The sequence below is a fragment of the Bubalus bubalis genome, chromosome 2 (assembly GCF_019923935.1).
Source record: "Bubalus bubalis isolate 160015118507 breed Murrah chromosome 2, NDDB_SH_1, whole genome shotgun sequence".
Taxonomy (NCBI): domain Eukaryota; kingdom Metazoa; phylum Chordata; class Mammalia; order Artiodactyla; family Bovidae; genus Bubalus; species Bubalus bubalis.
In genome coordinates this window covers 176,519,222-176,547,106 of record NC_059158.1, presented here as the reverse complement: position 1 = coordinate 176,547,106, position 27,885 = coordinate 176,519,222, and the positions used below count along the sequence as shown (strand labels likewise).

Sequence of the window (27,885 nt, the reverse complement as noted above, 5' to 3'; positions counted from 1 at the left end):
GAAAGGGATAAGCATTTTTTAAAAACTCTGTTTGAACACTTGCACAACTTAGAAATGTCTGGAATGGTTGACCACAATTATATAATAAACTGAGGCGGCCTCTAAGCCAGAAAATGGAGGATACCAAGTCTTAATGATTGTATTTCAGTTTTAGAAGAACTATTGATGATTTATTTTATGAGTAACATCAAATTTAATAATACTACTTTTTTTAAGATAGTCATAGTTAGAGGTGGTGGTACCTTTTAGAGGCTGTCCTTTTTCTATTGTTGTTGTCATTCCCTATTTTAGAAATCCTACACCTGAATAAATGAATCTGTGTAATGAGAACATATTGAAAGTTACTTTGAGCACATATTCAAAAATCCTTTACTTAATCTTTACCCTGTACAGGTTAAGTATGTATGTGTGTGTATGTATATATATAGTCACAGTCACAGTGTAATGATTTTAAAGTTATATGCTTATTTTCCCTAAAAACAATAGCGGTTCTATTTAAGAAAGGTAAAGTGATATCTTAATAATTTTTCAAAATTTAGTTTTTATATTCAGAGTTCATAGTAAACTATTCCAACTTACTGTTTAGTTTCTGGAACTGGAGAAGATAGTAAAAGTTTGTTCACAAAGGATACATTTTATATTTTTCAAAATGTGATTAAAATTGGCTAACAGCTGTCTGAAGAGAGTTGAACCCACTTCACCAAGAAGGGTGGAGAATTCCTGAATGATGGGCAGTGAAAATGTTACCAGGGATGATAGGATGCAATTTTTCCTATTCTCTGTCCTCTCAGCCTCCACTCCCTGGTCCTTAGTTCCGTATCCCAAATCTGGGGCATGAGACAGTGACTACCTTCTATAAGCCCATGACCTCATGAGAAAGCACTTGTTGCTCCCTCACCTGGCTAACCCTGCAACCCATAACTGCATATTTTCTAAATATGTTTTCTTTTTGACTCGTTGCAGGTAATAAAAGATGCTCAAATACTTTGAAAAAGTAACTTAGTACTCTCTTGGATGAAGTTTGGTAAATTCAAACCAGTCTCCATTTCCAGAAAATAATCTTGTGTCTTAATAGAAACCCTTCAGAAACCATCTCAGGGCTGGTTTAGGGAATATCTGTTTCATTCTGTGGATTTTGAAGAAATGACTTTTACAAATTAAATTAGATCAATATAGAGTACTTTAGCTCTAGGGTTATGGTATTACCCCTCTAAATGAATAATGTAATAAATAAGGACTATACTGTGATAACCTTTTATATAGGTTAATTCCACTTTCTGGCATATCTTACTTTCTCTTTGATAATTAGGGCAGTATTTCTGTTCTCTGGGGATACCTCTTCCACCTTTGACAGCATTGTTGTTGCATTGCAAGGCAACTGAATTTTATATAATTTGTGTGTGACCAGGTGAAGAAAACCTCTGTCCTTCCCTCGGAAAGAAAGGTTGGTGGGCCAGAGGTAAAGCTGCTGTTATGACTTGTGCTTCTCAATCAGAATTTGCTCTTGTCATGGCACTAAGCAGATAATCCCCTCAAAACTGAACAGCAGCTGCTCAGTGATTTTTTTTTCTTTTGGCTATACTAGTAAATTCATATCCACCGCCTTTGGACCTAACACATGTAACATTTTCACTGCTGCATTTTGCAGCTTTCAATTTGCTTATTTCGGCGCATGGCTGGTTGAAAAGCTGCATGAAGATGTAAATATGTATTCAGAGAGAAAAACGAATTTAATTGTACCCTATTCTTTTTATGTTGTCTTTCTTCTCCCTCTTATGTTCTTTTAAAAATCATTATAATTTTGCATCCTTTATTTTCCTTTTCTTCCTTTTTTTGCTGACCAGTCCCCCAGCTACTTTCTCCCTGATACATATCACTTAGGGGTGTGCAAAGAACCAGTGTCAAACTTCCGAACAGATCAGAGAAGGCTGGCTCAACTGAGAGAACTTAGAGCCAAGTTTTTCCTTTCATAGAAAACATCTGTCTTGACTGGATGGCAGAGTACAGGAATTGCTGGGGGAGAAAAATTTCTCAATTGGGAAAAAATAATTTTCCTTAAAAGTATCAAAAACATTTGCTTAATGTGATGTATAAACCTTTGTGATGGTCCTTATTATTATTTTAAATCATGATTCTGAGTGGGTGGGGAGGGAGTTTATAACTATTGAGATTTGTGAGGGTTTGGGTTAGGGTTTTTTTTCTGGTAGATCTTGGAGGCTCATATAAACTTTTATACTTTTGTTTTTCTTTTGCAATCTTTGAAATGTATAGGATTAAGATTTTTATTCCCTTGAGCAAAAGCTAATTGCCATACTGAATGAACTATTGCAGTTTTTTTAAGCCTATATGAAGAGATATGAGGATAACATTTTATATTCTGCCATTCTATTTGTAATAAAAGTAACTTTTTTGATGGCAAGAAGAATGCTTGATTATTGGCTTTGCCCAGTTGATCTAAGAAAAATTGACAGCACCAAAGCAATGAAAAATGACTGAAAATTGGTGTGAATATCCTTAAAAGAGGAATAAATACTGTAACTAATGAAGTCCAGTGATTCCTTGAACTTTGAGGATTTCTGATCTTCATTCATTCACTCAAAAAATTACCTATTGAGTACCCTACTGTGTTATAGAAACTTTGCTAGGATAATTGCCAAAGCAAAGTAAAATACAGTGTCCAAAAGATCTTCCCAAATCCTTTGCACATCCCCAAGTATCATTTTTGAGCATTTTCCATCTGTCATTTTGTTCATCTTTCTCTGTCTTTCTTGATCTTCTACCGTGAAAGCAGACACAGGAACGTGCTCTGTTAGTGCAGGACGAAGAGAAAGTTAAAAGGCAAGAGAGATCTACTGAAAGAGCCTTGCCCCAGCAAGAAAATGAAGAAACTCTTCCCAAGGTTTCTATTCCAATCCCTGAGGATCACAAGTTTCTCAAAAAGTGCCACCTCTACTCTAGTACTTTTTCATCTCCTCGTGTTCCTTTCGTGATGTCTTTTCTCGTGGTTCTTGCATTGGCTGTCTGGTGGTTGGTCTTTCTGTGATCGGAAAACAGGGGGCTCGTCTGAAATGTCAAGACTAAAACCATTGAACTTTGTCGTTCGCTTCTACTGTGTTACCTCCTGTGTGTTACCCTCTGATCTTGATAGTTCCTGTCCCAGGGGAGCGCTTGTGATCATGTTCTGTCAATACAATGTTACTCTTTATAGATGATATGTCATGGGGTACAAAGGAGTAGCCATGGATTGCCAAAGCCAGTTTTCCTCACTGAAGTTTAACAAGTTTAGGCAAATTGGATTTAAGCATGCAGCAGGTTGGTACTTTCCCCAGAAGCTTTAATTCTCTTATCCTGCATGTTCTTACTGTTTACCGTTGCTCAGTACTCCTTTCCAGTGCTTCTCACAAAGCAGGGTATCCTGTAGACACGTTTGATGAAATGTCTTCCCAATCCTTGATAGTTACTCGTGTGGCATGGGCTTTGTAGTTTAAGAAAAAATTCAACTTGCTAACCTTTCCAAAGCCTTAAAATGGTACATTTTAATCTATGAATCCATAACCACTCCTTTTCTTGAGATATCAAGTCAATACATACAAAAGCCTTTTTCTGAAAAGGGCTTTTGACTTTCGTGGCCTTCTTATGTATGTTTCTGAGGTGTACAGGGACAAACAACTTTTATCCTGCCCAATGTACAGAAGAGGTCTGCAAAAGTTAAATGCATTTTCCACAAATGTAATGTTGATGGTATAAGGAAAATGGTGCTGGTGCCCTTTAACCTCCAGCCAGGGCTGAATTTTCCAGACTACTCTGCCCATCTTCAAAAGTCCTGGAATAACAAATTTCTTGAAGATCTGGACATATGCATACCCTTCTCTGAATTAGAATACTGTGTTACTTCTTTATTGAATTAAGTAATTATATTGCTAAAAGCAATATTTAGCCATTATGATAACGTTAAAGTGTATATTGATATATTTTGTTTTTCTGATAGACTTCAGACTTGTTTATTCTTACATGTGCGTTGAAATTAATTGTCTTTAATCCATGGTCTTGTGAGCTAAGGCTCTGTTGTGACAAGTACGTGTCTTCTGTTTGCATGTTGATTTTTAAGGCTTCCCTGAAGTAAAAATGAGTGTGCTGTCTCTTTACAACCCAACTCGGATGCCTAACCTGTTTTTCTCCCCTCAGTATTAATGAAATCTTGCATGTAGCCTGTTTTTTATGGCACTTGAATGTACCAATGTGGATGATTTGGTTAATGTCTCAAATATTGTTTTGAAATCTGAGTTCATAGAGTTGTCAAACTAAGATTATTGCACTTTACTTCTCAACACTTTGCAGCTGATGAAACTTCTAAACAAGACTTTTTAAGGTGGTAGCTTCTTAGAGTTAAAAAAAAAAAAAAAGAGAACAGTAGAGCCAAGACTCTTTAGTCCTTCAGTACCCACCACTGTTATTCTATTTTTTCTGGAGACATGTAGAAATAATACTATGGCATTTCCTGAAAACTGTGACTAGGTTATTATAGGCTCTCCAAAAAGATGGGAAAGAAGTGAGAAGCAAGTTAAAATTTAAAATCTGGTATAAGTGTATATCTTTCATGTCACAGGCTATGTCTGTTTATAAGAAATATTTTGTAATTAAGCATATTTGTTTATACTCATAATAAAGAGAGAGAGACCTCGAATCAACCTGAGATATTGCAGAGCTGTTCTGTAAGACAGAAAGTGATGGTAATAATACTCCTCTTTATCTGAAATAGACATGGGAACTTTCCTTATGAAATAACAAAACTATAGTTATCGGTTAGATTCTTTTAAATTTTTTTCAAGAAACAAGGAAATAACCTTAGGATTTTATTGATGCTTTTATAACTGTTTCAGATTATATTTCCAGTTTTCATCCTTGTACATAGCTTTTTACTCATTATTGTAAGCAGCACCTTGAGTTGTGTTTCCCTTTGTATTGGAGTTGATTTCAAGTCCATTAAAATTCTAGTGTAAGCCAGCAATACTTTTCGGTTTTCTGAAGTGCAGCAGGAGTTCTCAGATGGTCAAAGGAGAGGCCTTTTCTTCTGTTAATAGAGTAAGAACGGTTGAGAAGAGAAGGGCCAGCCCTTTGACTAATAAGCTGGCTGGTGCAGTCTCAAAAGGTACGCCTGTCACAGTTATCTTAGGGAAAATAGTTTACACTGCTGTCCATATGTATAACATAAAGCTGTAAATAGTCTTGGTTTTCCTCTCACATCTCATTTCATTCTTGATACCAGAGACAGATCCGAAGAACTGTGTGTTGGTTTTAGCTTGATTCAATCTTCTTTTTTTTTTTTCCTTCAACCTTCTTAACAACAGGTTGATGAGTGAAAAACAATTGGGACTAAGTAAAAAGTCTTGGGTTTTTGCCTTGGTTTTGCTAGTAGTTTATTCCTAGGGTGACCTGAGAAGCTGACTTAACTCCTTGGTGCCCAGAGTTCCACCTAATAAAGTAGAGACAAACCTACCTCTTGAGAATGTTCCAGGAACCAGGAGCTCTGGTGGGCATGGAATGCTTGGTCTTTTGGGGACTAGAAATTAAAAAAAAAAGCAAAGACACATTTGCTTCCTGGATTTTTTAAAAATAAAAGTAAGCAATTAGATAGCTATATTTATTTCCATCTACTCCTTATTGATATTTGAGCAAACACTTAAAACAACTAAAGTTAAGAATTCCTCTTACTCTTAAGCAATTCATCTTACCTCTGTGGTATACTTTGAGTGGACCATACTTGAAAATAAATCCCGCATCTATATTTTGGACCTGTCTTTTAGCCATCTTCTTATGCTAGACATATGGATTATTAGACATGTGGATTATGAAGGAGCTTCAGTTTTCATGGGTCAGTTCTATTACTTCTTTGTATCTTTAGCAAAAGTTTTGAAGGGAGAAGATACCACTTCTGTTGAGTAACATGAGACTAGGGATTATCTGTGGACTAGATTTTGTTGTCATCTTAGATCCTAGTACATTTCTTCCTATTAAATACTACTTAAATTCCTGTGGATGTAAGACAATTCACCTTTTCCTACATTCCTAAGTCACTATTGTAATATTTCCTACAGAAGAGAATATAAGACATTTTTTGCATCAGAGGTTTGGTTATTTTTTGAAGGCTTAACCAGTCAAAATTTATATTTAGCCTTTACCAGTGACCATGTAATTATGAAAGGAAGACAGAAAATTCAAAAATAGTATGAAACACTAGGAAGTTGCTTTTTTCTTGCCTAGAGTATTGAGCAGAGTAAAGCTATATAGAACTTTTCTACCAAGTTTTCTTCACTTTTGTTCTTCTTCATAGAAATTTTAAAATCCCAAAGTTCTTTGCAGCATTCTCTGTCATACTGAGAGAGATTATTGTTATGTTGCTTCTATTACGTATAGAAATTCTGCTTTTTCCCATTGCACTCAAATGAGCCCTGTTGTTTGTAGTTTTGGTAGTAGAAGCAGAGACAACTCTTTATCTGTGGGATGACTCCATCTGCCTCCACTACACTGTAGGGAAGAGTATCCATAAGTCTGGTTCATTTCTGCTGCTTTAACCCCTCATGCCTTGGGATCTTCTTTTTTCTGCGTCAGAACATGATGCAAAAAGAAACAGGTCGGTGTGGACCTTAGGATTGGATGCCTGAAACGGTTAAGAAGTTGTTTAAGTGAGGAAGCCATAGAAAGTTAGGTTGGAAAAGGAAGGTGGGGGGTAGCTATGATTCATGGAGTATTTCATTTTGTAAATGAAATTCCTGCCATACTAGAACTTGAAAGATAAAAAGAAGAGAAAGTAGAGTGGTTTATTACTCCCACAGATCAGAAATAAAGGTTGAAAGCTAAATAACTTTAATAATAGTCTAACCAAACATACAGATGACAAATTGCCAGGGAAACATCTGCATTGAGAATGCTTTTCTAATCTTTTGTGATTGGTATCCTAGAAGGGGGCCCTCCAGTTTATCATAGTCAGAATCCCATTTGGGGTAAATAACAGGATTGAATCTACTCTTAAAGATTAAAGGAGGTGGAGAGGCATAGAGTCCCAACTCTCTTTTCAGGTCCCCCAAATCATTAGAAGATGCAGTTAAATCTCTCATTTTCACCTCTGCTGTCTCGTTAAAGAAGAGTTTCCCTATGTACAGAATCCCGTCTCAACTGCAACACAGGGGATTAGAATTAAAGGCAAAGTCCCTGGTGGCTCAGACGGTAAAGCGTCTGCCTGCAATGCGGGAGACCTGGGTTGGATTCCTGGATCAGGGAAGATACCCTGGAGAAGGAAATGGCAATCCACTCCAGCACTCTTGCCTGGAAAATCCCATGGACGGAGGAGCCTGATAGGCTACAGTCCATGGGGTCACAAAGAGTTGGACACGACTGAGTGACTTCACTTTCACTGTTTACTGATATCCATTCTTCAATCACTGCCCTCTAGGCAATGTATTGCAGGGATGGGAAGCAAAGAGGCAGCATTATCAGAATTTTAGGATTGGATAGGTCCCCAGTCCAACTCCTCTCCCTTCCAGTGTTTGATTCTTCTGTGCTGTATCATTTAGAGATTCAGAGACCAAGTAGTCTCCCAGCCTGTGATTAATTATCTCCCAGGATATAACACATTATGTCTTTGGACATCCCAGATCTTTGGGTATTAATCACTAATGTATTCAGTCAAAGTCTGTTTCCCTGTAGCTTTCAAAAGTCTGGGTCCTAAATGGAGGCATTCTGAAGAATTTTCCATCTCCCACGTTATAAGCTCTTCACAGAGCTAAAAGTAAGTTGTGCTGGAACGAGTCACAGTTCTTGCCCTCAGATAACTTGCCATCTGATATCCAGGTCTGTCCCAGTTTTCCCCCTAGTAGGTTATCCTTCTGCTTTCTTCCTCTAGCTTTTCTTGTTTTATTGGCTCTTTTTCCTTCTGGCTCCATTGTCCTTTGGTTAATTCCCAGTGGTTTATTCAGTCTTATGTCCCTACCCATTGACTCTCCCTCTCTAAAAGAACATTGTGAAGTTCCTGGAGATCTCAGCCTCACCATAGATCACAAGGCACAAGGGGGTGTTTGTCTGTCTGTTAGATGAAGGAGTTGGGGCTGGGGTGGGATAGTTTTTGTGGCTTTGGAAGCTTTTTGTAGCCCAGAACCTGTTGACAAGATTGTATTGATGTTATTATATTTATACCCTCATGAAGCATATCCCCAGAGGGTGCATTCTAAGTTTGCTTGCCTTCTCTGGTTTGCATCCTGTAATACCCCCACGTGCTTTGATGTATTCCACTTTGATATGATACAGTTACAGAAACTTATAACATTCTGATGATGATGTAGAGCCCCACCAGAGAAAGTGATACTAAAATTTTGAAATGTTAATCTCTCTCTTTTAGTTTTGCCTGTCTCCTCAAAGCCATGAGGTTCTCAGAGGTGTGAAACCTTGTTTCATCTCTTTGCCAAAGATACCTCTGTATCCCAGATACATAACAAATAATTAATATTTGTTCAATTGAATTAAATAGTTCTACAGTAACGGATAAAGTCTAACTTTTCACTTAGAATCTCTTGTACTGGGGCACAAATTTGTACCAAGTGATCCCCACACATGCAGTCAGTACATGCAGGTAGCCCAAACAATCCCTATTCAGCCTAGAAGCCTCTCTCCTTCCTGTTAATCCTGTAGCACAGTCCTTGGTTTATTCACAGAATCTACATATACTTCTATGATGTTGTCAGTCTCTCTTGTTAATGTCTTATAATTTGATTCAGTTAAAAGTTCTTGTCCATTTATCATGGTAATAATCAACTATTTTCATTACAGAATGTCAATATTATCGAGACCAGGGTACTTGTTTATGTGTGTAAATTCATCCCGGGGTGTGATGTCGTTAAGAGTACCTGTTATTTGACATTTTGTTTATCTAAAATACATTTCCAAGAGCAGTTTGGTACATTTGTCTTGTGTTTTACATGCTATAAAAACACCAAAGGTATCAAACTGTTGAGCTGTCAAGAGTTTTTGTGTATCAGATAGGCCAGGGGATCACAAACTTTTTCTGTAAAGGACCAGATGACATTTTAGGCTTTGCAGGCCATAGCGTCTCGGTCAAAACTGCTCAATGTTGCCGTTGTAGAGTAAAAACAGCATTGACAAGAATAAACCAAGAAACATGAATGTGTTCCCATCAAACTTTACTTGTGGACACTGAAATCTGAATTTCTTGTCATTTGTGTCACTAAATATTTTTTCTGTGTTTTTCCTAGCCACTTAAAAACGTAAAACCATTCTTGGCTCATAGCTGTACAGAAACAAGCCGAGGGCTGGCTTTGGCTGCGAGCTGTAGTCTGCTGACCCCCCAGCATAGGTCTACAGAAACAAAACTGATTAGTTAGACGTTATGCCTTTGTATTGTTTCAAAGAGCTGTAGTCACGACCTTAGCATCTTCATTCAGTGTTGAAGTATTTTTGGTCTTGTTTATGATTAAAAATGGAAAACAAAAGAAGAGGCACTCATTCCTATTTATCTGGCAGCCAGGATACACGTGAACTCTAAGCTAAAATATCATCACTCCCGCAGCACCCCTGCCTCTGGCAGTTTCTAGACTTTTCTCTATTAACTGTGCCCTTAATATATTCAGTGACAAATTCAGTTAACCCGTCTGTTCTGTTGGATTTTTAAGGTTCCCAAATTCACCTTCTCTTTAGCCAGGTTTTAAAGATATCTAGTGAACATGGTAAGAAGATGACATGATTTTCACTCTGAACTTTTGGTACACCAAAAGTGTATAAATTTAAGGTTGGGTGACTAAAGGAGATATTTGAAAGGTTTCCCTTTCAAAAGAAAGAGATTTATCTGAGAGGAATTCCTTAATTCAGGGCCTACTTGGGCAGTATTTATCAAAAAGTTAAAAGGAAGTTATATCCTTTAGGAGGCATCTTTGTGCCCTAGTCAACATGGTTGTTTTCTAAAGGATTTCTTCATATCTGTGACTAGCTTTGGGAGGTGCTCTGTAATACATTCCTAAAACTATGTTCCTTTGAGTCCCCTGGTCCAGGATCCTTCAGCTATGACACTCAGTGGAATAAATTGTTTATCCATTAGCAGTTGAGCAAGATATACTTCTCTTTGGGGGATATTTTCTTTGATGTTTTTTCACGTTATTTGCTCTGTTATTATGTAAATTGATCATGAATAAATCTTATTGCAAGTCTGATTCTGGTTGATACTAATCATTAAAGAAACAGGAGTCAGCGATACTGCACATATATAGACCCACTACCCAAAAGCGGGGTGAGGAGGAACCTCTGCTTCAGCAGATCAGCAAGAGAGACTGTCAGCCAGTCTTTGTAGAACAATTCTCTTGTTTTCCCCATATTTTCACTCTTTTCTGTGGCCCAGTAATTGTCTTACTCTCAGTCCTAAAACAGAGATAATTTATTGACATGCATTCAGTTCTGAGAATATTAATGTTTTAAATCTGCTTTGGAACGATTTGACTTATTTATACCAAGTTTTAAAAATAACTTTTTTCTAACCCACATAATCAGTCACTACAACACATGTAATTATCACATCTGTTAGAAGCATTTTTAATGTGCTGAATTTGTCTTTTTTTTTAAGAAGCACTCTACAAATTAGTAGTTATTAATACCTCTCTGATCATATTGAGAAACGAAGATATGTTGCAGGAAAAAGAGAGATTTTTTTCCTTTTCTCTCTTTTACTGCAGCAGATGGACAGGTATGGACATATGGGTGTGAAGGGAGCTTGCTTTTATAATTAACAGAAGGCTCACTGCTCAGTCTCTTATTTAACCATGGGCAAACCTTACCTCTTATCTTACTCTCACAGTCCTAGGGTCTATTGTATTACGCAGGTGGTTTCTTAAAACCAACATTACACACTTTGAAGTGGTCTGTTTCCTTGCACAAAGCATGTACCTTGTGGCCATGTCAGAGTAATATACAATTTTGTAGTGTTTCTCTACATTCCTCTTGGGAATTGATTGAAAGTGTTAACATGGAAAGCCATTTTCATTGTTATAGGATTTTTCAGGAAAAGAAGACACAGCTAATTAATATCTGATCCTTGTTTTCTGTTGTATGTAGTTCTGTGGAACCAAGATGCTGTTTTCTAGATATCAGATCGGAGTATCATGTTTTTTTTAAGTGCTTGTTATTGGCTTTAATCATTTTTGGAATTGGGACTTCTGAGAAATCCTGCCAAATATGTTTGTGTTCCATACTAAGTGATCAGAGTTTTTATGCTGATTATAGCTTCTTGCTTTCCATCTCTTCAACTCAACCCTTCTTAGTATAATGAAATAAAATTGGCTGACCAAAGGCTTCTGGTCTCCTAGACGTGTGTAGTATAACCTTTAATGTACGCTCAATCACTTTGATTTCTGTAGCTCTATTCAGGTTTGAGAGCCCTCATTTGATCTGTGGAGTCCTTGCTGGTGAGTGCAGTGTTAAGGCAAAATTTTCTATTATGTAATAGTTAAAATTTTGCATCAGGCACTGATATTTTACAGCAATTTGCTTTTGCATTCACCTATTCTGGGGATAATCTAATAACAGCTTTATTTAGGAAATGATAAAAACTATTTTTGAAGGGTAATTGTCATTGGCAAATTCCATTTGCTGGCATTCATGAAAGGCTGCATTCGAGTGATTTTCCTGCAATAGGCAGTTCTACCAACTGTAATTTAATAAAGGCCAGCGTCTTCCTAAAAAAGCTCCTTTATCCAGATGTAGTTTTTATATGACAGAGAATAGTAGTGGACCATGAAAATGACTCAAATTTTGTGGAGAAGCTAGCGAGCACCCCAAGGATGTGTTTCTAGCCAAGGACCACCAGTAGCACACTAGCTTTATTTAAAAAAAAAAAGTAGGAGAGGATATAGACAAGAAAGAAAATGTAGGATGAAGATAAACATATTGTATGATTAGGAATGACACCATAGAGGGGAAATCCTTGACAATCCAGTGGTTACGACCCTGCGCTTCACTGTCAGGGGTCCGGGTTCCATTCCTGTTCGCTGTGTGGTGTGGCCAAAAAAAAAAAACACAACACACTAGAGAGGAAAGATGGAATTTTAGAATCATCTTTTGCTAGCTGCTTGGTCACTCTGTTGTTAGTTTATCCCCATCTTGAGTGTTTGTGATCCTAATATCCTTTTCTAAACTGCCAGTTGGTCTGAGTTTTCCACCAAAAGTGTATCAAAACTATTATTTATGAAGCTTTTGGGAGTGGAGGGGCCAGGGGGCGTTTTTCTTTTGGGTGATTTCTGTTCTCCTTTCTTCATTTGTTTCCTTTTTTGGCTGAAGAATGGGCTACTGCTGCTTGACCTGTCATCTTTATGTGCTGTTTACACATGGCTTTTACAAAAGAAGCCATTACCACATCTGATTTATCTCTTATTGCAAGTGCCCCTTTAAAAGCATTTGTTTTAACAAATTAAAAAAAAAAATCACCAAGTTAGCATTGTTATACAACCAAGGGAAATACTGATATTATTAATTTTTCAAAATAGGGTAAGATTATAAATATTAATAATATAGTAAATGTATAAAGACATATGTTCTGTTTTTTAGAGCTTTTTCCCAAGGCATTTAAAGCCATTCTTTGCTAAGACACAAACTTGCAGTATTTTGTTAGAAGTATGTGGAAAGAAAGCACTCGCAATTAACTGATTTTATCAGGATTGGAGTCTACATTTTTTAGTTTGCATGTTGTAGACCTTTTGGGGGTGTTATTTAAATACATTTTGATCATTTAAGTGACTGTAATATTTATTGTTTACTTTAGTTCAGAACCAGGAGCTGGACTCTTCTGCTGGGTATCTTCCTTCTGTGCTTTAGCAAGATAACCTCGATTCCTGCTGGTTCTGTGGTCATTTGCAGTGCAAAGCATTTCTTACTGGGTTTGCAAAGCAAGGGTAATGTGCTCTGCGGGTGTATGTGTGTCTGTGTACACCCTCCCCCTCAATCCCACTGCCACCTTCTGCTCATTCCCTTTGCCTTATCAAAACTTGTTTTTTAAAATTGTATAAGTAAGTCTAACGAATCCCCCAACCCCCTTTTTTTCTGACATACAGAAAAGCTGATAAACGTTTAATGTATTACCTTTCCCTGAGATATTTGCATTTCAACAGGCCACAAAGTCATTGAAAGATGATGGTGACCTTACAGATCTGATCGTATCATTAAGCATGATTCCCAAGGCCAGTTCTGACTCTCGGTTTACTTGATTGAATGGCAGAATAGAAGGAAGAAAATGGGAAAACCAATGATGGTTTAATAGATGTAGGAGATTTAGGGTTCCTTTGGGTGAAATGATTATAGAGACAGTATGCTGACTCTGAGCCTCTTTTTACAGAAAATTCAGTAATTTCTGGAAGCAGAATCTGTGGGTGGTAACACAAAAAGATATACTTTAGGCTTAGAAACAGCAATAAATCTATGAAGCTTTAAAATAGTACTTTTTGTAACTGATCAGAAATGTTCTTAAAACTATTAAAAACAGCCTATCCAGTGTTCTTCATGAGAATCTTGGCTCAGGAATACTTAAATATCTTCAGAGTGTATCAGTTTTAGCTATTATCTTCTGTCACAATTTCTTTCTTCTAAGTTCTACCTGGTGATATCCTCTAAAATATAACGAGAACCTGACTCAGACCGTGCTAAGCTGCAAGGAAGACCGGCCTCAGTTAAACCCATGGTGTCGTTATTCGGTCACTAAGGAGTGTCTGACTCTTTGCGACCCCGTGGACTGCAGCACTCCAGGCTTCCCTGTCCTTCACTATCTCCTGGAGTTTTCTCAAATTCATGTCCGTTGAGTCAGTGATGCTATCTAACCATCTCATCCTCTGTCGCCCTCTTCTCCTGCCTTCAGTCTTTCCCAGCATGATGGTCTTTTCCAATGAGTTGGCTCTTTGCATCAGGTGGCCAAAGTATTGGAGCTTCAGCTTCAGCATCAGTCCTTCCAGTGAATATTCAGGGTTGCTTTCCTTTACGATTAGTTAAATCCATAGGGTTGGCTAATTTGGATACTTAAGAAACACTCATATAGGGACTAGTTCTGGGTTGTGTTTCTTTGCAAAAAGGCGTATTTTGAGAAATACAACGACAAATAATATCTAGTATTTGCTTAGCACTTCATTTTGAACACAGTACACAGTTAACCCTCACAATACCCATATCAGGTATACAGTGGTGTTCTGGCTTTCTATGATAAAACTGAGTCTCAGAGCAGTTCAAGGACTGCTCAAGAACAGGCAGTTTTTAAGTGAGAGAACTAGAGCTGCAACGCAGGTCTTTGATGTTTCAGTTCAATGGTATTCTGTTATGCCACAGCTATATCCTAAGTCACTTAGTCCCCAGGTAAAAATGTGATGAAAGTTACAGAAAGTAAATTAAGAAGGCTGGAATTTGTGAGACTCTAGTGACTTATAAAACTACATATTAAAAATGGTGCTTTAAGATCCCCAACCACTAATGAGTTGATTTATTAACCCTGGACTGCCCTTAACTTGCCTTAAATCCCTCAGGTTGTTTCACAGAAAGTCTCAGAACCTGAAATAGGATCTTTCAGTCAGTAGGAACCAGCAGATGGGCATGAGAAATGAGGCCTTGGGACTTCCCTGGTGGTCCAACAGTTAAGACGTTGCACTTCCATTGCAGAGGGCGTGGGTTTGATCCATGGTTGGGGAATTAAGATCATGCATGCCATGGTGCAGCCAAAATACAGAAGAAAAAAAGAAAAGAAGCCTTGCCTACTGTTGAGACAGAGAGTCTCACGGCTTTTTTTGGCCTTGGGGGTAATCTGGTTCTTGGCTTTAAAATCATTCAGAAGAAAATAGTTTGTTTGGAAGAAAATAGGTGTTTCATTTACACATTTATTGGAAATATTATTAACAGATAGATTAATAGTTGAAATTCCCAGTAATTAAATCAGACTTCAAGTACCAGTTCTGAGGCAAATCAGATTTGGGTCCAAAAGCAAACAAACTAGAAACACATTGTCATCAAACCAAAAGACATTTTATAACTGTAATAATTATTTGTTCTTCATCAAAGAGTATTTCTGTTTTTTTGTGCTTAAGCCTCTAAGTATATTTATTTAAAAGTGAAACTCTTGTTGATTTGGAAGCGAGTGTTAGAGACTCTTTAAGATGGCACTGGTAAAGTGGGTTAAGACAGGATAGTTATGCATTTAGTGACAGAATTTGTATTTTGGTCTGGCCAGACTAAGGAAATTATTTCGCAGTCATCATTTATGTTTCCTGCTTCTCAATTTAATCAATTTGATAAAACAAAATGTCACCTTATCCTGTTAATTGCCCTTCTCTTAAAATTTGTCCTGTATAATTTCAGCAAGTGCAATATTTATTAATTTGTCTATAATGTCTGCACATGCATGTGTATATTTGATGATAAAATTTTCATTGGTATTCTAAAAATAGATCCTGGAAACCACTGAGTAGAATATGAAGGAGAAGCATTTTTCTGAAAACGTAAGCATACCTTGATTCCAAGGCTCTCTTTAGAAGTTAGCTTTGTAACTGATGTGACTCTATTTTCTTCCTTCTTTTAATATTGTTCTGACATTGTTCTGTTAGCTGTCTAATTCTGCTGATGGTGGACTCAATAACATTGTTGACTGGCTTATTTCAGTGCTTAATGTCATGTTATAATACCTGAAAATGCATGCACACACACACACGACACTGTAATTAAGCTTACTGACCAGCTCTGATAAAAGTTTGCCTTCTCCCCAAGCTTTCATCATTGCCCCAACCACCACATAGCTCCGAGTTTATTATGCAGACATACTTAACTGCTGTTTGTATATATCATTGTTAATATCTTCATCCAGCTAAATCTAAGTTCCCTGGAAATTGGATGACTTCCTTCTTTTATTTATCTCAAAATCTCCTAAAAGAGGATTCTCTTCTGAGGTGACAATTAAACAGCTATTTACTGAATTTGGCCAGTTCATTCTGATGTCTTGTACTTAATTTTAGTAAGAGAAGATTTCAACCTGAGGTATAGAGCACTCAGCCAAAACAAATAAAACCCACACACACAAAAGAAATATAAAGCATTCTGATGTGAAGTATGTGTTTATCCATAGTCAGTATCACTAATCTAGAGTTAGTGTTCAGATTGGGTCTTGGGATACTTTAATATTTTATATTCCTAGTGGCTTTTGTGACTTTGGCAAGTGAATGATCATTTTCCATGTGTCTTCAGATGTCTAATAAGACATTCTCAGAAAATCTGTGACAACTCACAGATACAGCCATATTTTTATTCATATGCCTGAGAATATCACTGCCATCTCTAAATCAGAAAACATTAAACAAAATGTAATTTAAGCTACACTTTAAATTTGAACTATTTTTTCCACTCAAATAGATTAAGTCCATCACCATTGACTTTGACTTTCAAAACCCACTCAAAACACTAAATTACTAGTGTTTTATATTATATTCTCCATATAAAAGAATTTGTATACTATTACCAGTTGCTGACATTTCTTATTATTCTTTCCATTAACTACTTTTTCATTTAGGAAACCATTAAGGTTTATTTTTAACTGTTTTCAAAGGCTTGGAGAATATTAAGGATTTATTAGCACTTCCTTCATAGATTTTTTACCAGACTCCTCAGGATTTACAGATCATTTCATTATGAAACCAGTGTAAAAGCTTGCATAAGAAAAATCATTTAATAGCATTTTTATTATAGAGGTAATGCATATTCATTTTTAAAAGGTTGTGAAATACAGAAAAACACAAAGAAAGAAATTAAATTACTTGCAGTCCTACCTCTATTGATATTTTAGTATACCTTGAGGTCTTTTTCATGTGTATAATTACACATATTAGAAATTATAATTCTTAAATGGATAAGAAATAAAACATAGTATACTATCAAGAGGAAGATTTAGTCTTTGAAGTTAGCATTTTTGCCTTCTTCCCTCATTCCAACAATCTAATCATGGTCCTGAAATCAAAATATATCAATATATCCCTGGAATCATGTGACAAGGTTGACAGTGAAAAAGCTGTTCTTCACTTGGTCCTCAACTGCCTACCCAGGATTTTAATATATACAAAGATAAAGTGAGACAATAGCAGGTTCTTTTTTTTTTTTTTAACAGAGAAAGGAACTATTTTCCCATTGCCAACTAAAGGTAAAATTGGACTTTACTAGGCAAGGAACAAGTGACAAAATGGAGAGAATTACTACATAGACCCTCCAGGAAAAACAAACAAACAAACAAACAGTATATGGCTCTTGCTTATGCAGCAAAATTTTAGAAAGATTTCAGGATTTATCTTCACTGTGATGCTTATAGGATAAGAGAGTCTTGTCAGCATAACTGTACTTATTTCAATAAAATAGATAAATCCCTTCCTTCAAAAATAACCTAAAAAGGAAGACTCTGGTTTGCATTTAATGAAATAACAGCGAAATACATATAAAACACCCATATCCCACTTTTAATAATATCTGTAATCCCTAAGTCAAGAGAGAGGTTATTTATAACTCATAAAGGCACATACATGCTCAGGGCTTGATGATCCTGTGACATAATCTGTTTGAGTAAGTCATTGTCAAGAGAAAGCCTTTAGGAGGAAAAAAAAATTTCCAAAAAAAAAAAAAAAATCAAGAGTTTTTTCTCCCCCAAAGAAAATACTGATTTATCATACTTAGCAGGAACTATTGACTTCTTAAGTAAAACAGAGTTTTCAGTCAAACAATGTTCCTGCTCACTTAAATACTGGTCTAACATTTTCCCTTCTCATATTCTTTAAACCAACTAGACAACCTTGTGACATATCCTTCAGAAGATCTGTTTAAAGTTTCCAGGCCAGTTTGGTATATGGGGCTATGCAGAATCTTATATAATCCAATGGTCCATGCTGATGGTCATAGCCAAAGGCACAGCACTGTCAGTTAAAATTCTTTACTCATGTTAGATGCCAAATTGTGGGTGTCTTATGTCATAAGGATTTTATATCTTCTTTTTGCCCCAATCACTTCTTCTGGCTTTCCAGCCATCTGCTTATGTTTCAAAGTATGGTGTCAGCCACTGACAGACTCCGCTGAGAGGACTTTGGGCAATTTTTGTACTTCCCAAAAGAAAAGTCAGGTTTATTGTATATTCTTTTGAATGTAATAGGATGTGTCCTTTGGGGCTACTAGAAATACTTTCTGTTGCCATGGGAAGAAATGGCCTTTAGAATCAGACACTGACCTTAGGGTTAGGTTAAACTCTAGTTCCATTAGTTCCTAGCTCTCGCCTGCTTACCCTCTCCATTTTTTCATCTATAAAATAGAAATAGTGACTACCTCGTAATGAGGTTGTGAAAAATGAAAAGAGAAAACTTGTTAGAGTAACTGTCACGTGAACATGCCATAATGTTAGTTTTCCTCTTGTTTTACTGATGTAGAACATTGAATGCTGGTCTGGTCAAGTGGGCCACTTTTTATGTTCTTTCTAAACGAGCCTTTTCAGTTTTTGAATAGCTCGAGGCAAAACAGTTCTCAGGGCTCCTGAATTTATCTAGTATAATTTCAGCAAGTTTTTACTGAACATCTATATGTGCCAAAAACTGTGCAAGAGAGATATAGAGCTAGGAACTACAGAAGTCCTTATCCCCCAAGGAGCTCAGTCTAATGGAAAAGACAGATGACTAAACCAATGATGACAGGGTACAGTGGGAATGAAAGTCACGGTATCTAAACATACTTTAGGCATCCAGGAGAAAACTTCCAGAAGAACTAACATGAGTTGAGTAAGGACTTGCAGGCAGAAGGAACAATACAATATTGACAAAGGCACAGAGGCAAAAGGAAGCATGCTCTGTTCTAAGAATTGCAAATTGTCTTGAGTTAGTAGACAGAAGGGTGTGTGTGGAGGTATAGCAGAGTGAAGCTGGAGAGAGAGATAAGAGTCATATTTTAAAGTATTTTCTGTGTGTTAGAGAAGGACCTGAACTTTAACCAAAAGTCGGTGAAGAGTCACTGAAGGACTTTAAGCTGAAAAGTGGAATTTTCAATGTTTCATTTTTAGAAATAAACACTTTCACAGCAGAATAAAGGATGTGTTCAGGAAAGGATTGAGATGAGAAAGGAAGAAGGAAAAGAAAATTTGTTTAGGGCATTAGCAGTAAGTTGGGTGAGGCATTATAAGAGCCTGAATGAAGACGTTAAGTGTGGGAATAGAAAAGAGCAGATAAGGGACACACTAAAGTGGACTGGATGAGTTTAGTTTGGGGCATATTGTATCCCATATGCCTGGGAGAGTGTCCAGTAAGTAGTTGGCTGTGTTGTCCCAGAGATCTCGACAGCGGAGCCAACTGGAGCGGCTGATTCGACCATATGTGAGAGTGCTCTAAGTAGTAATCCAACCCAACTGTTATCAGTTCTCATGACTAATACGTATTTGGTGATCAGTAAATATTTGTTGAATTGATATTACTGTGGCCACAGCTTTTACCCTTGGTCTCCTCTATTCCTGCTTTGAAAAAAAATGATCAATCTATCTAATTTTACTCAGCAGTAGGCAACTTTGGGCCAGGTGGTGCTGGCCTCAGCAATGTTTGATTATCAGTTGGTCAGACTGGTATAAAATTGGCTCTTCCTTGATTATCTTAGGCATTTTCCTGGTTATTAATCAACCTTCTCAGTTGTGACAAAATTATTTGGAGAAGCCTCTCCATGTGACTGGGTTTGGATATGCTGTTCACAGCATTAGAGCTAGCATACAGCAATTTGAGAAAGCCTAGCTGTTTATTACCAGCGAGTCTATTTGGGCAGCTCCGTAACAGCCTGTCTGACTCGAAAGAAATGGTGAGATAAGTGCCTTAGAAAGTAGTACAGAGTGTTAGTAACATAACAACAAACTCATTCTGGTGTCCCCCAGGCCCTAGCCTATTATTGGTGCTCAGATAATGTTGATTGAATTAAGTGAATCTACATGGTAATTGAGAATCTCCATGGTAATTGAGAATTTACAGAGTGCTTTCATATACTATTGTATTTGATCTTTCAGAACCCTGTGAGTCAAACCAAGTATTATTCTCACTTTAAATATGAGGAAATTCATATATGCTTAGCATGAATAGTTTATATATCTCTGATACACCTTCAGACAAAGACAGTTTCTCTTGTCATCTTTCAATTCCGTTTTTCATGTCCTATGTAATATTCATGATCAGTCAATGAAAGACCTACCTAATGTGAGTTCAACTTGTACCACTTTGAAATGCTCTTAAGTTAGACTGTTCTTAGAGGTAAAGTTGGCCTGGAGTTCTGAAGTGCAGTGCCTCTTTTCTTCTCTTACTAGACCACTGGTTTATATTCATCACAGTGTAGACTGGTTTACAACTTAAGGAGCAGCAATGATTTTTTTTTTTAAAAAATATAATACATGTAGAGTGATTTCAGCACTAAAACGTGTAGGCTGGTCCAAGCATGAGTTATCTATTCCAGGAACACCTTTTTAAAAGAGTGCTTTTCTGTTAATTTCCTATATGGCATGTAATAGGTAAACTGATTTTACCAAAATTTCAGGCCTATGTGGCTTATTTATGGCTCTCTGGTGAGCACATGCCAGTTTTCCTAACATTTGGCTTCTGTTAGATTGTTCATTTCTCAAATGCTTCATGTTCTTTTCCTACTACGTGAGTTCCTACTCTTCTTCCAACCACAGCACTTTTCTTTAAACATTAGGAATAGGTCCACATACTGTGATGTTACCTTCTCTTCCACGTTCTCTTGAAAGTTCTTATTTTAGATCTGTTTATCCTTTGATGTGAGACATGTAGCCCAAGAGGGAACTCTGTGTTTCCAGGATTTATTTCTCTCAGGAGTTGGAGACATTGTCATTCATCCATGGAGAAATACTTCTCAACTGCTGATAAATCATGTTTATTCTGTTTAAAAGCATTGTTTCACTATTTCTGATATTATAGTTAATTCTTTGACCATGATTGGATTGTCTGTGCTGGATGTACTCACCTTCCATATCTCTGCCAACCAAAGTCTAGATTTCAGCTTCTCCATCATGGGCCAGCATGATGGTACATATGGCTTGGAGATGTATGGAACATTTTTCAATCTGAGCAGACTCATCCAGCTATGTTTTATCGACTCATAAATTGCACTGTGTCCTGTGCATAGTAATGAGTTAGGTATTTAGGAATAGTTTCCCCTCTGAGTATGAAGAGTATGTTTTACAGAGAAGACCATAGTAACACAAACTGTTTGTTCCTCTGTGAGGCACATCAGAATCATTTCTCAGATTAACCATGCTGTAGAACTATGACTCAAATGGGGTTGGAATTGTTTAAGCTGCTGACATGTTTAGTGAACAGCAAGTAATTCTTCCTTTTGACCACCTTCAGGAGCTAAGATTCCTGGTTTATATTAGTATTAATATTTTCGAGGCCTCTTAGAAATCATTGTTGATTCTCAGAGTTCACTGTGTTCCCCACCTACTCCTAATCTTCTCGCTCTTGTGTGTGTTCATTCATTTGTAGAACATAAATGGCATTCGCACCGAGGAGGTGGCTGCCGTGACCACGGGGCCATCTACCAACCCTGACTCTGAATGGGAGGGCCCCAAGCGTTCAGTAATTCCTAGTAAGAGCCAAATGACCGCTTCACCGGAGTCTCCAAAAATCTTTGACTTTGGCTCCCTCCCCGTAAGCAGCAAGGAGACAGAAGAGAAGGAGCTGGGGGCAGCTGGCTCTCTTGATATTAAGGAAGAGCTGAGAGGTCCCGGTGGGGAGTGTGTAGGAGTGGAGGAACAGGCCAGTGCCTTACGGGCCTCAGTATCACCAGCTTCCTCCCAGCTGCAACTTGGTGAGAAAAAGGCAGAGAGTAGTGAGCAACGTGTTACACCAGGAAAGCCACTTGGAAAGCAAAACGGATCATTTCTTGACTCTCGTGTGGGTAACCAATTCCCCACCCTCATTCGAAGTTTCCAGGTAGTAACTGATTCAGTGATGCAGATCTAACGACTCACTTTGGGAGAGGGCCAGAATCTCTTCTGTGGAGGAGGTGGTGGTGGCAGTGGTGAGGATCGTTGCCTCTTGGCTCTTTTCAAAAATCACAGAGTAAAATTGCAGTCCTTGATTACTACAAGTAAATGTATTCAGAGTCATTAATACTACCCCCAAAACTCTTTCCCTTGTTTGAGAACGGGCTTCGTCAAGAGGCGAATTTCTGAGACTTCTGTGATGAGGGGCCTTCAGTGTTCTGAGACCCTGCCCCCAAAACTCAAATACTCTTAATTAATTAAAAGGGGTAACTGACTTTTTAAATGAGGAGTCAGGCCCCAAATAATGGCTTATGTATTGCAGCCACATAGTGCAGCCCACCACTCCCACTGACCGCACTCACGGGAGCTTCCATGATCGTAGGCACTAATCTCCTCTGCTAAGGTGGATGGCCACTTAACTTTACCACAATCATATGCTAGTTTCAGGGTGATTTATAGTCTTGGGGAAGGTGAGCTGATGGACAGGAAACCTTTGATATTTCGCTGAAGTTCATTCTCTGGAAATTCTGAGATTAATCACCAGGTGGTGGTAAAACTGATTATCTTCTCTCCACTTTTTCCAATATTGTTTTCTTTTCAATAACTCCAAAGTGAATGTCTGACATTGATTTGAAAGAAGTTAATGAATTCCAGGGTAATGTGTTCCAATGCCAGTGCTATGTCATGTACCATTTGTACTAAGGGGAGGAAATGTGGCTGATTTCCTTGATTTTAATGGTACAGTCACAAGGACAAACAGAAGTGACTGCTCTTTGGCAAATAGTTTTATATTCAAATTCTGAAGGTCCATCTGAAGTGTTTTGTTTCACCACGCGTAACTGTCTGATGCCATTGCTTTCCATTAAGCCTGCGAAAGTGAACAGTAGTGCTGTTCTTTAATGTCCTTGGTGATTCGACACCTTGTCAGGGCTACACTGGAATAGTGTCCAAGGCTTGGGCAGAGGTTGAGCTAGCCCTTTGCTTGATCAGAGCAATCACTTTGATCAGATCAATGTCAGAAGATTAGGTAGACACAGCCTCCAGAGGACTCCGGTAACTCTCTCTCTTTACTGCCTCACAGCCTCCCCTGGTGAAGACTCAGACCGTCACGATCTCAGACACTGCCAATGCTGTGAAAAGTGAAATTCCAACCAAAGACGTCCCTATCGTCCACACGGAGACCAAGACCATCACATACGAGGCTGCCCAGGTGGGACACGGTTCAATGTTTCAGAACCAGAGACTATCCAGTAAACATGATAAATCACCTCTCTACACAGGGTTTCTCATCACTTGCTGCAAATAATGCTAGGCTTTTCTGGGGCAGTCCTTTTCCGAAGAGATCACTCATCTCAAGATGTCCCCAGATACTTTATTAAAAGCAAAATTATCTCGGATCTGATGGCTTATATCTACCCAGTTCAGTTAGGGAAGACAATCCAGTGTGATGGTTGAGAACATGGGCTTTGGGTCAAACAAACCTGAGCTCAGGTCCCAGCTTCTCCATATATTAACTTGAACAAGCGGTTGAGCATCTGGGAGCCCTGATGCCCCGCTCCACCCCGCACACCCGCCTGCACCGTGTTAGCATCTACCTCATGATTCTGTCATGAAACTTGTGTAAGATGGTACTTGAACACCACACCTGAAAGTGTAAGTAAGAGAAAGATTAAGTGAAGTCGCTCAGTCGTGTCCGACTCTTTGGGACCCTATGGACCCCATGGAGGACCAGGCTCCTCCATCCATGGGATTTTCCAGGCAAGAATACTGGAGTGGGGTGCCATTTCCTTCTCCAGGAGATTTTCCTGACCCAGGGATTGAACCCGGGTCTCCCACATTGTAGGCAGATGCTTTACCGCCTGAGCCACCAGGGAAGTCTAAGTAAGGAAGTAAGAGCTGAAATATTTATAATCAATTTACTACAATTAAATTTAAAATCATATAAGAATTTAGTGCTTAAAATTTTGTTTACTTCCTACTTTTAGTAAAATTTCTCCTTCCTTGTTAATAATTTGAATGAACTCATCTTGCTTAGGTTGAGTCATTTCCTTTTTCATTCACAGAAACCAAAAGTGCAAAAAACTTTTCCATCTATAAACTGAACTGTTTATTCATTACTGCAGCAAGTATTTGAGCATTTATGTATTAGGCCAAAGCAATGTACAGGGTGGACACAGGCCCTTCTCTCTGGCACTGACATTCCAGTCTGGAGAGACAGGCAATAAAACACAGATGTATACATTTCAGACAGTGCTAAGTGCTTTAAAGGAACTAAAATAGGATCAAGAGTCCGACAATATGCGATAACATGAAGAGTTGCTATTCTGGGCCTGGAATAGTCAAGGAAATCCTCTCTGAAAAGGTGACATTTTAGCTGAAGCCTGCATGATGGGAAGGAGGCGGCCGCGGGGAGCTCTGGCTGGCCGGTTTCACACAGATCCTTTGGGTTAATCGTCACATCACCATAAGCTGGGTGATGACATCCACCTTTGGGTAGCAGTGTCACTTGCCCATTAAAAGCACATTCTTTGCAATTAGACAAGTGGAATTTATATCCCAGCTCAACCATGTACTAGCTGGATAACTTTAAACAAATCACTCACCTCTAAGCCTCTGTTTCCTGCCTGTAAAAAGGGGGTAGTACTACCTACCACTGCACGTTTTGGAGAAGGATGAAGTGAAATGACGTCTGGACAGCGCTTGGTGTGTCCACAGACATTCAGTTAACGTTGTGTGCTTCCGGCTTCTCCCTCTTGTGGTCTCAACTGTGGAATTTGAGTTTGATAAATAATGACTTGCTCCATGGCTTCAGGTTTTCTGGCAGTGGTGATAAAGTAGCCTCATTTAGGCAGTGGTTTTGGAAGATGGTTCCTAAAGCTGTGTGCTGAATCTATTAAAGGAGGGGCTGCCTGGAGACAGGGATACGGCTTCTGGCAGGTTTAGGGGGATGCTTGTGAAGAACTGAAGTGTAGCCTGAGGAAATGAGAAGAAAGAGCTATGTCAGGAGAGACAGAGACGGATGAACAGGACTTGGCAGTGGCGGGGACTGCAGAGGAAGGCAGAGGACGTCCCTTTAAGATTGAGCACAGTGAGCCAGGAGCGTTTTGAAAGAAGCACTTGCATATGGGAGGGAACTCTCTAAGCCGTCACTACCATGGAAACAGCCGTCTGTCAATAGAGAGCAGGTTTGCAATTTATAGTACGTCCAATTAAGGTAATTATGTGCAACCATTAAAAAAAGCTTCTGATGGGAATAATCTATGTGATAAATTGGTAAATGAAGAAAATGCAGTACAATATGATATAAATAATATGCTGTTTATGTGAGGGAAAAGGGTTGTATGTATAGGTATGGATACAAAGGCTTATATGTGAATATACTGTCTCTTGAGTGGGTGCTCAAAAACACAAAAACAAAAACCCACCACTGGATGGCCTGGGATGAAGAGGCCTGGGACTTCAGTCTGTGGTCAGGAGTGGGAGGGACACTGACATTTCATTTCCATTTTGAATATTTTAAATTTTGTAACATGTGCATATCAAAAAAATTTTAATGGTTCAAAATAAATTACTTAAAAAACTGTTAGTGACATTCTGCCCACAGAAGCCCATGTATGGTTTGAGTGTATCCCATACAAAAATTCATTTTAAAATATGCTAGCATGTAAGAGAAATACAGAGGCCCCATGATGTACAAGATAAATTCTGTGGGCCCTGGAGTTAGAGAAACTTGGATCTTCTTTTAAAAAAAAAAAAAAAAATATATATATATATATAGTCATTTATTTATTTAGCTGCGCTGGGTCTTCATTTTGGCATGTGAGATCTTTAGCTGTGGCATGCAAACTTTTAGTTGTGGCATGTGGGATCTAGTTTCCTGACCAGGGATGGAACCCAGGCTCCCTGTGTTGGGAGTACAGAGTCTTAGCCACTGGACCACCAGGGAAGTCCTCAAGAAACCTGGATCTTAATTCCAACACCTGCTAGCTTTGTGACCTTTAGCAAGTCAATCTCCAAGCCTTAGCTTTCTCTTCTGAGAAATACCTTTATAAGGTTATTGAGATAAAGATAATATTTTCCTGGTGCATAGTGGCTATTCCAAAATGGTAGCTATTGTTATATTGTTATGTATCTTCCTTTATTTCACTTTAACCAGGCTTAAGACACTTTAACCAGCTACCAGCTACCTAGTAGCTCAGCTGGTAAAGAATCTGCCTGCAGTGTAAGAGACCCTGGTTTGATTCGTGGGTTGGGAAGATCTCCTGGAGGAGTGATAGGCTACCCACTCCAGTATTCTTGCCTGGAAAATTCCATCGCCAGAGGAACCTGGCAGGCTTTAGTTCACAGGGTGGCAAAGAGTTGGATGCAACTGAGTGAATTTCACTTCCATACATCTACCTTCATTTCACTTTAACCAGGCTTAAGACAAATTTATAGTTTGTCTTACTTCTTACTGACTAGACAGTGAAGTATGGTGGGGAAGTGTTGACTTTGAAATTGGATTTACTGGATTTGAACCTGTTCATCACTTACTAGTATCCAGTCAAGTTACTAAATCACTTTGTGCCTCAGTTTCCTCATTTGTAAAATGGGGCTAATAATAGTTCTGCCTCATAGGGTTGTTGCAAGGAATGACTAAGTTAATGTACATAAAATGTGCATTTCAGATTAAGTTGTCACTACCATAGAAACAACCCAAGTGCCCCTCAACAGGGAACGGGTTACATAGATTATATATAGGACATCCAATTATGGTAATTCTTTATAGTTATTTTTTTAAGCTTCTAGTGGGAATATCTACATGATAAATTGGTAAATGAAAAAGCACAGTGCAGGATGGTATAAGTAATATGTAGAAAAAAGTGACTGGCACATGATAAGCACCAGATAATTATTTGCTCTTGTTACTATTTACTATAATTATTTCTGCTCCTGTTTTTATTATCTTGCCAGACAAGTAAACCTGGGAACCTTATTTCAATTGGTCCATAATTCCTACACTTTGGGATATGGTGAGAGGAGGTGGGGAGCCAGAATAGGTTTTTTTACTTTTTGCATGTATACGTATGTATGTGTACTTGAGGTAATATTTACATACAGAGATATGCACAGTGATAAGAGTTCGGTTTGATTGGTTTTGATAAATGTGTCTATGTGTGTAACCAAGACATTTTGGGGACACAGAACATTTCCATGACCCCTGAAAACTTCTTCATAGCCTTTTCCAGTCTTTGCCTATTCTTGAACTTCATATAAATGGAAGTATACAGTCATACCCTTTTCTGTCTAAAGATTTTTTCAGAGTCACGCATGTTATATGAATCCATAGTCCACTGTTTTGTATCGTTGAGTAGTATTCTGTTGTACAAATATACCACAATTTGTTTATCCTCTCATTTCTTGGTGGACAGTTTAGTTGATTCCAGTTTGGGGGAAATATAAATAAAGCTGCTTTAAACATTCACGTGCAAGTCTTTCTGTGGACACATGTTCTCACTTATCTTGGGTAAACACCTAAGAGGGGAACTGCTGTGTCATAGGATGAGGGAATGGTTAACTTTATAAGCAGCTGTGAGAGCCACAGAACCCTTTTTAGGAAACACCGACAAGAAAAGAGGCCCCACGTGGGAAGAGCGTAAGTCAGAAATCATAACAGTGTCTCCTCCCTCTTCTACCTTCTCAAGGCAGAAAAGGAGGAATAAGGGGGTGGGTGGAGGTAATAGATTCTCAGGTTTAGCAGAGGAGGAGCTCTTCCAGGAGATTTAGACCTCCTGGCACACAAATTCTTTTTTTTTTAATTAAAAATGTTATTGACCTTTGGC

At 38.2% G+C, this 27,885-nt stretch overlaps 1 protein-coding gene across 14 annotated transcripts in view; it reads left to right on the top strand.

Moving 5' to 3' along the window:
- The window catches only part of EPB41 (erythrocyte membrane protein band 4.1), a 182,134-nt gene that overhangs the window by 143,620 nt on the left and 10,629 nt on the right, over positions 1-27,885 (top strand). For 5 of the 14 annotated variants that reach the window (XM_044938039.2, XM_044938036.2, XM_025278582.3 and 2 more), the window contains 2 exons: positions 21,561-22,010; positions 23,145-23,273. In XM_044938039.2, coding sequence (XP_044793974.2) covers positions 21,561-22,010; positions 23,145-23,273 — 579 coding nt within the window. Of the gene's footprint in view, positions 1-1,408; positions 1,460-1,844; positions 2,743-2,791; positions 12,097-15,467; positions 15,519-21,560; positions 22,011-23,144; positions 23,274-27,885 lie in introns of those variants that run through there. The other 9 variants (XM_006049487.4, XM_025278590.3, XM_025278593.3 and 6 more) reach the window with 6 other exon arrangements.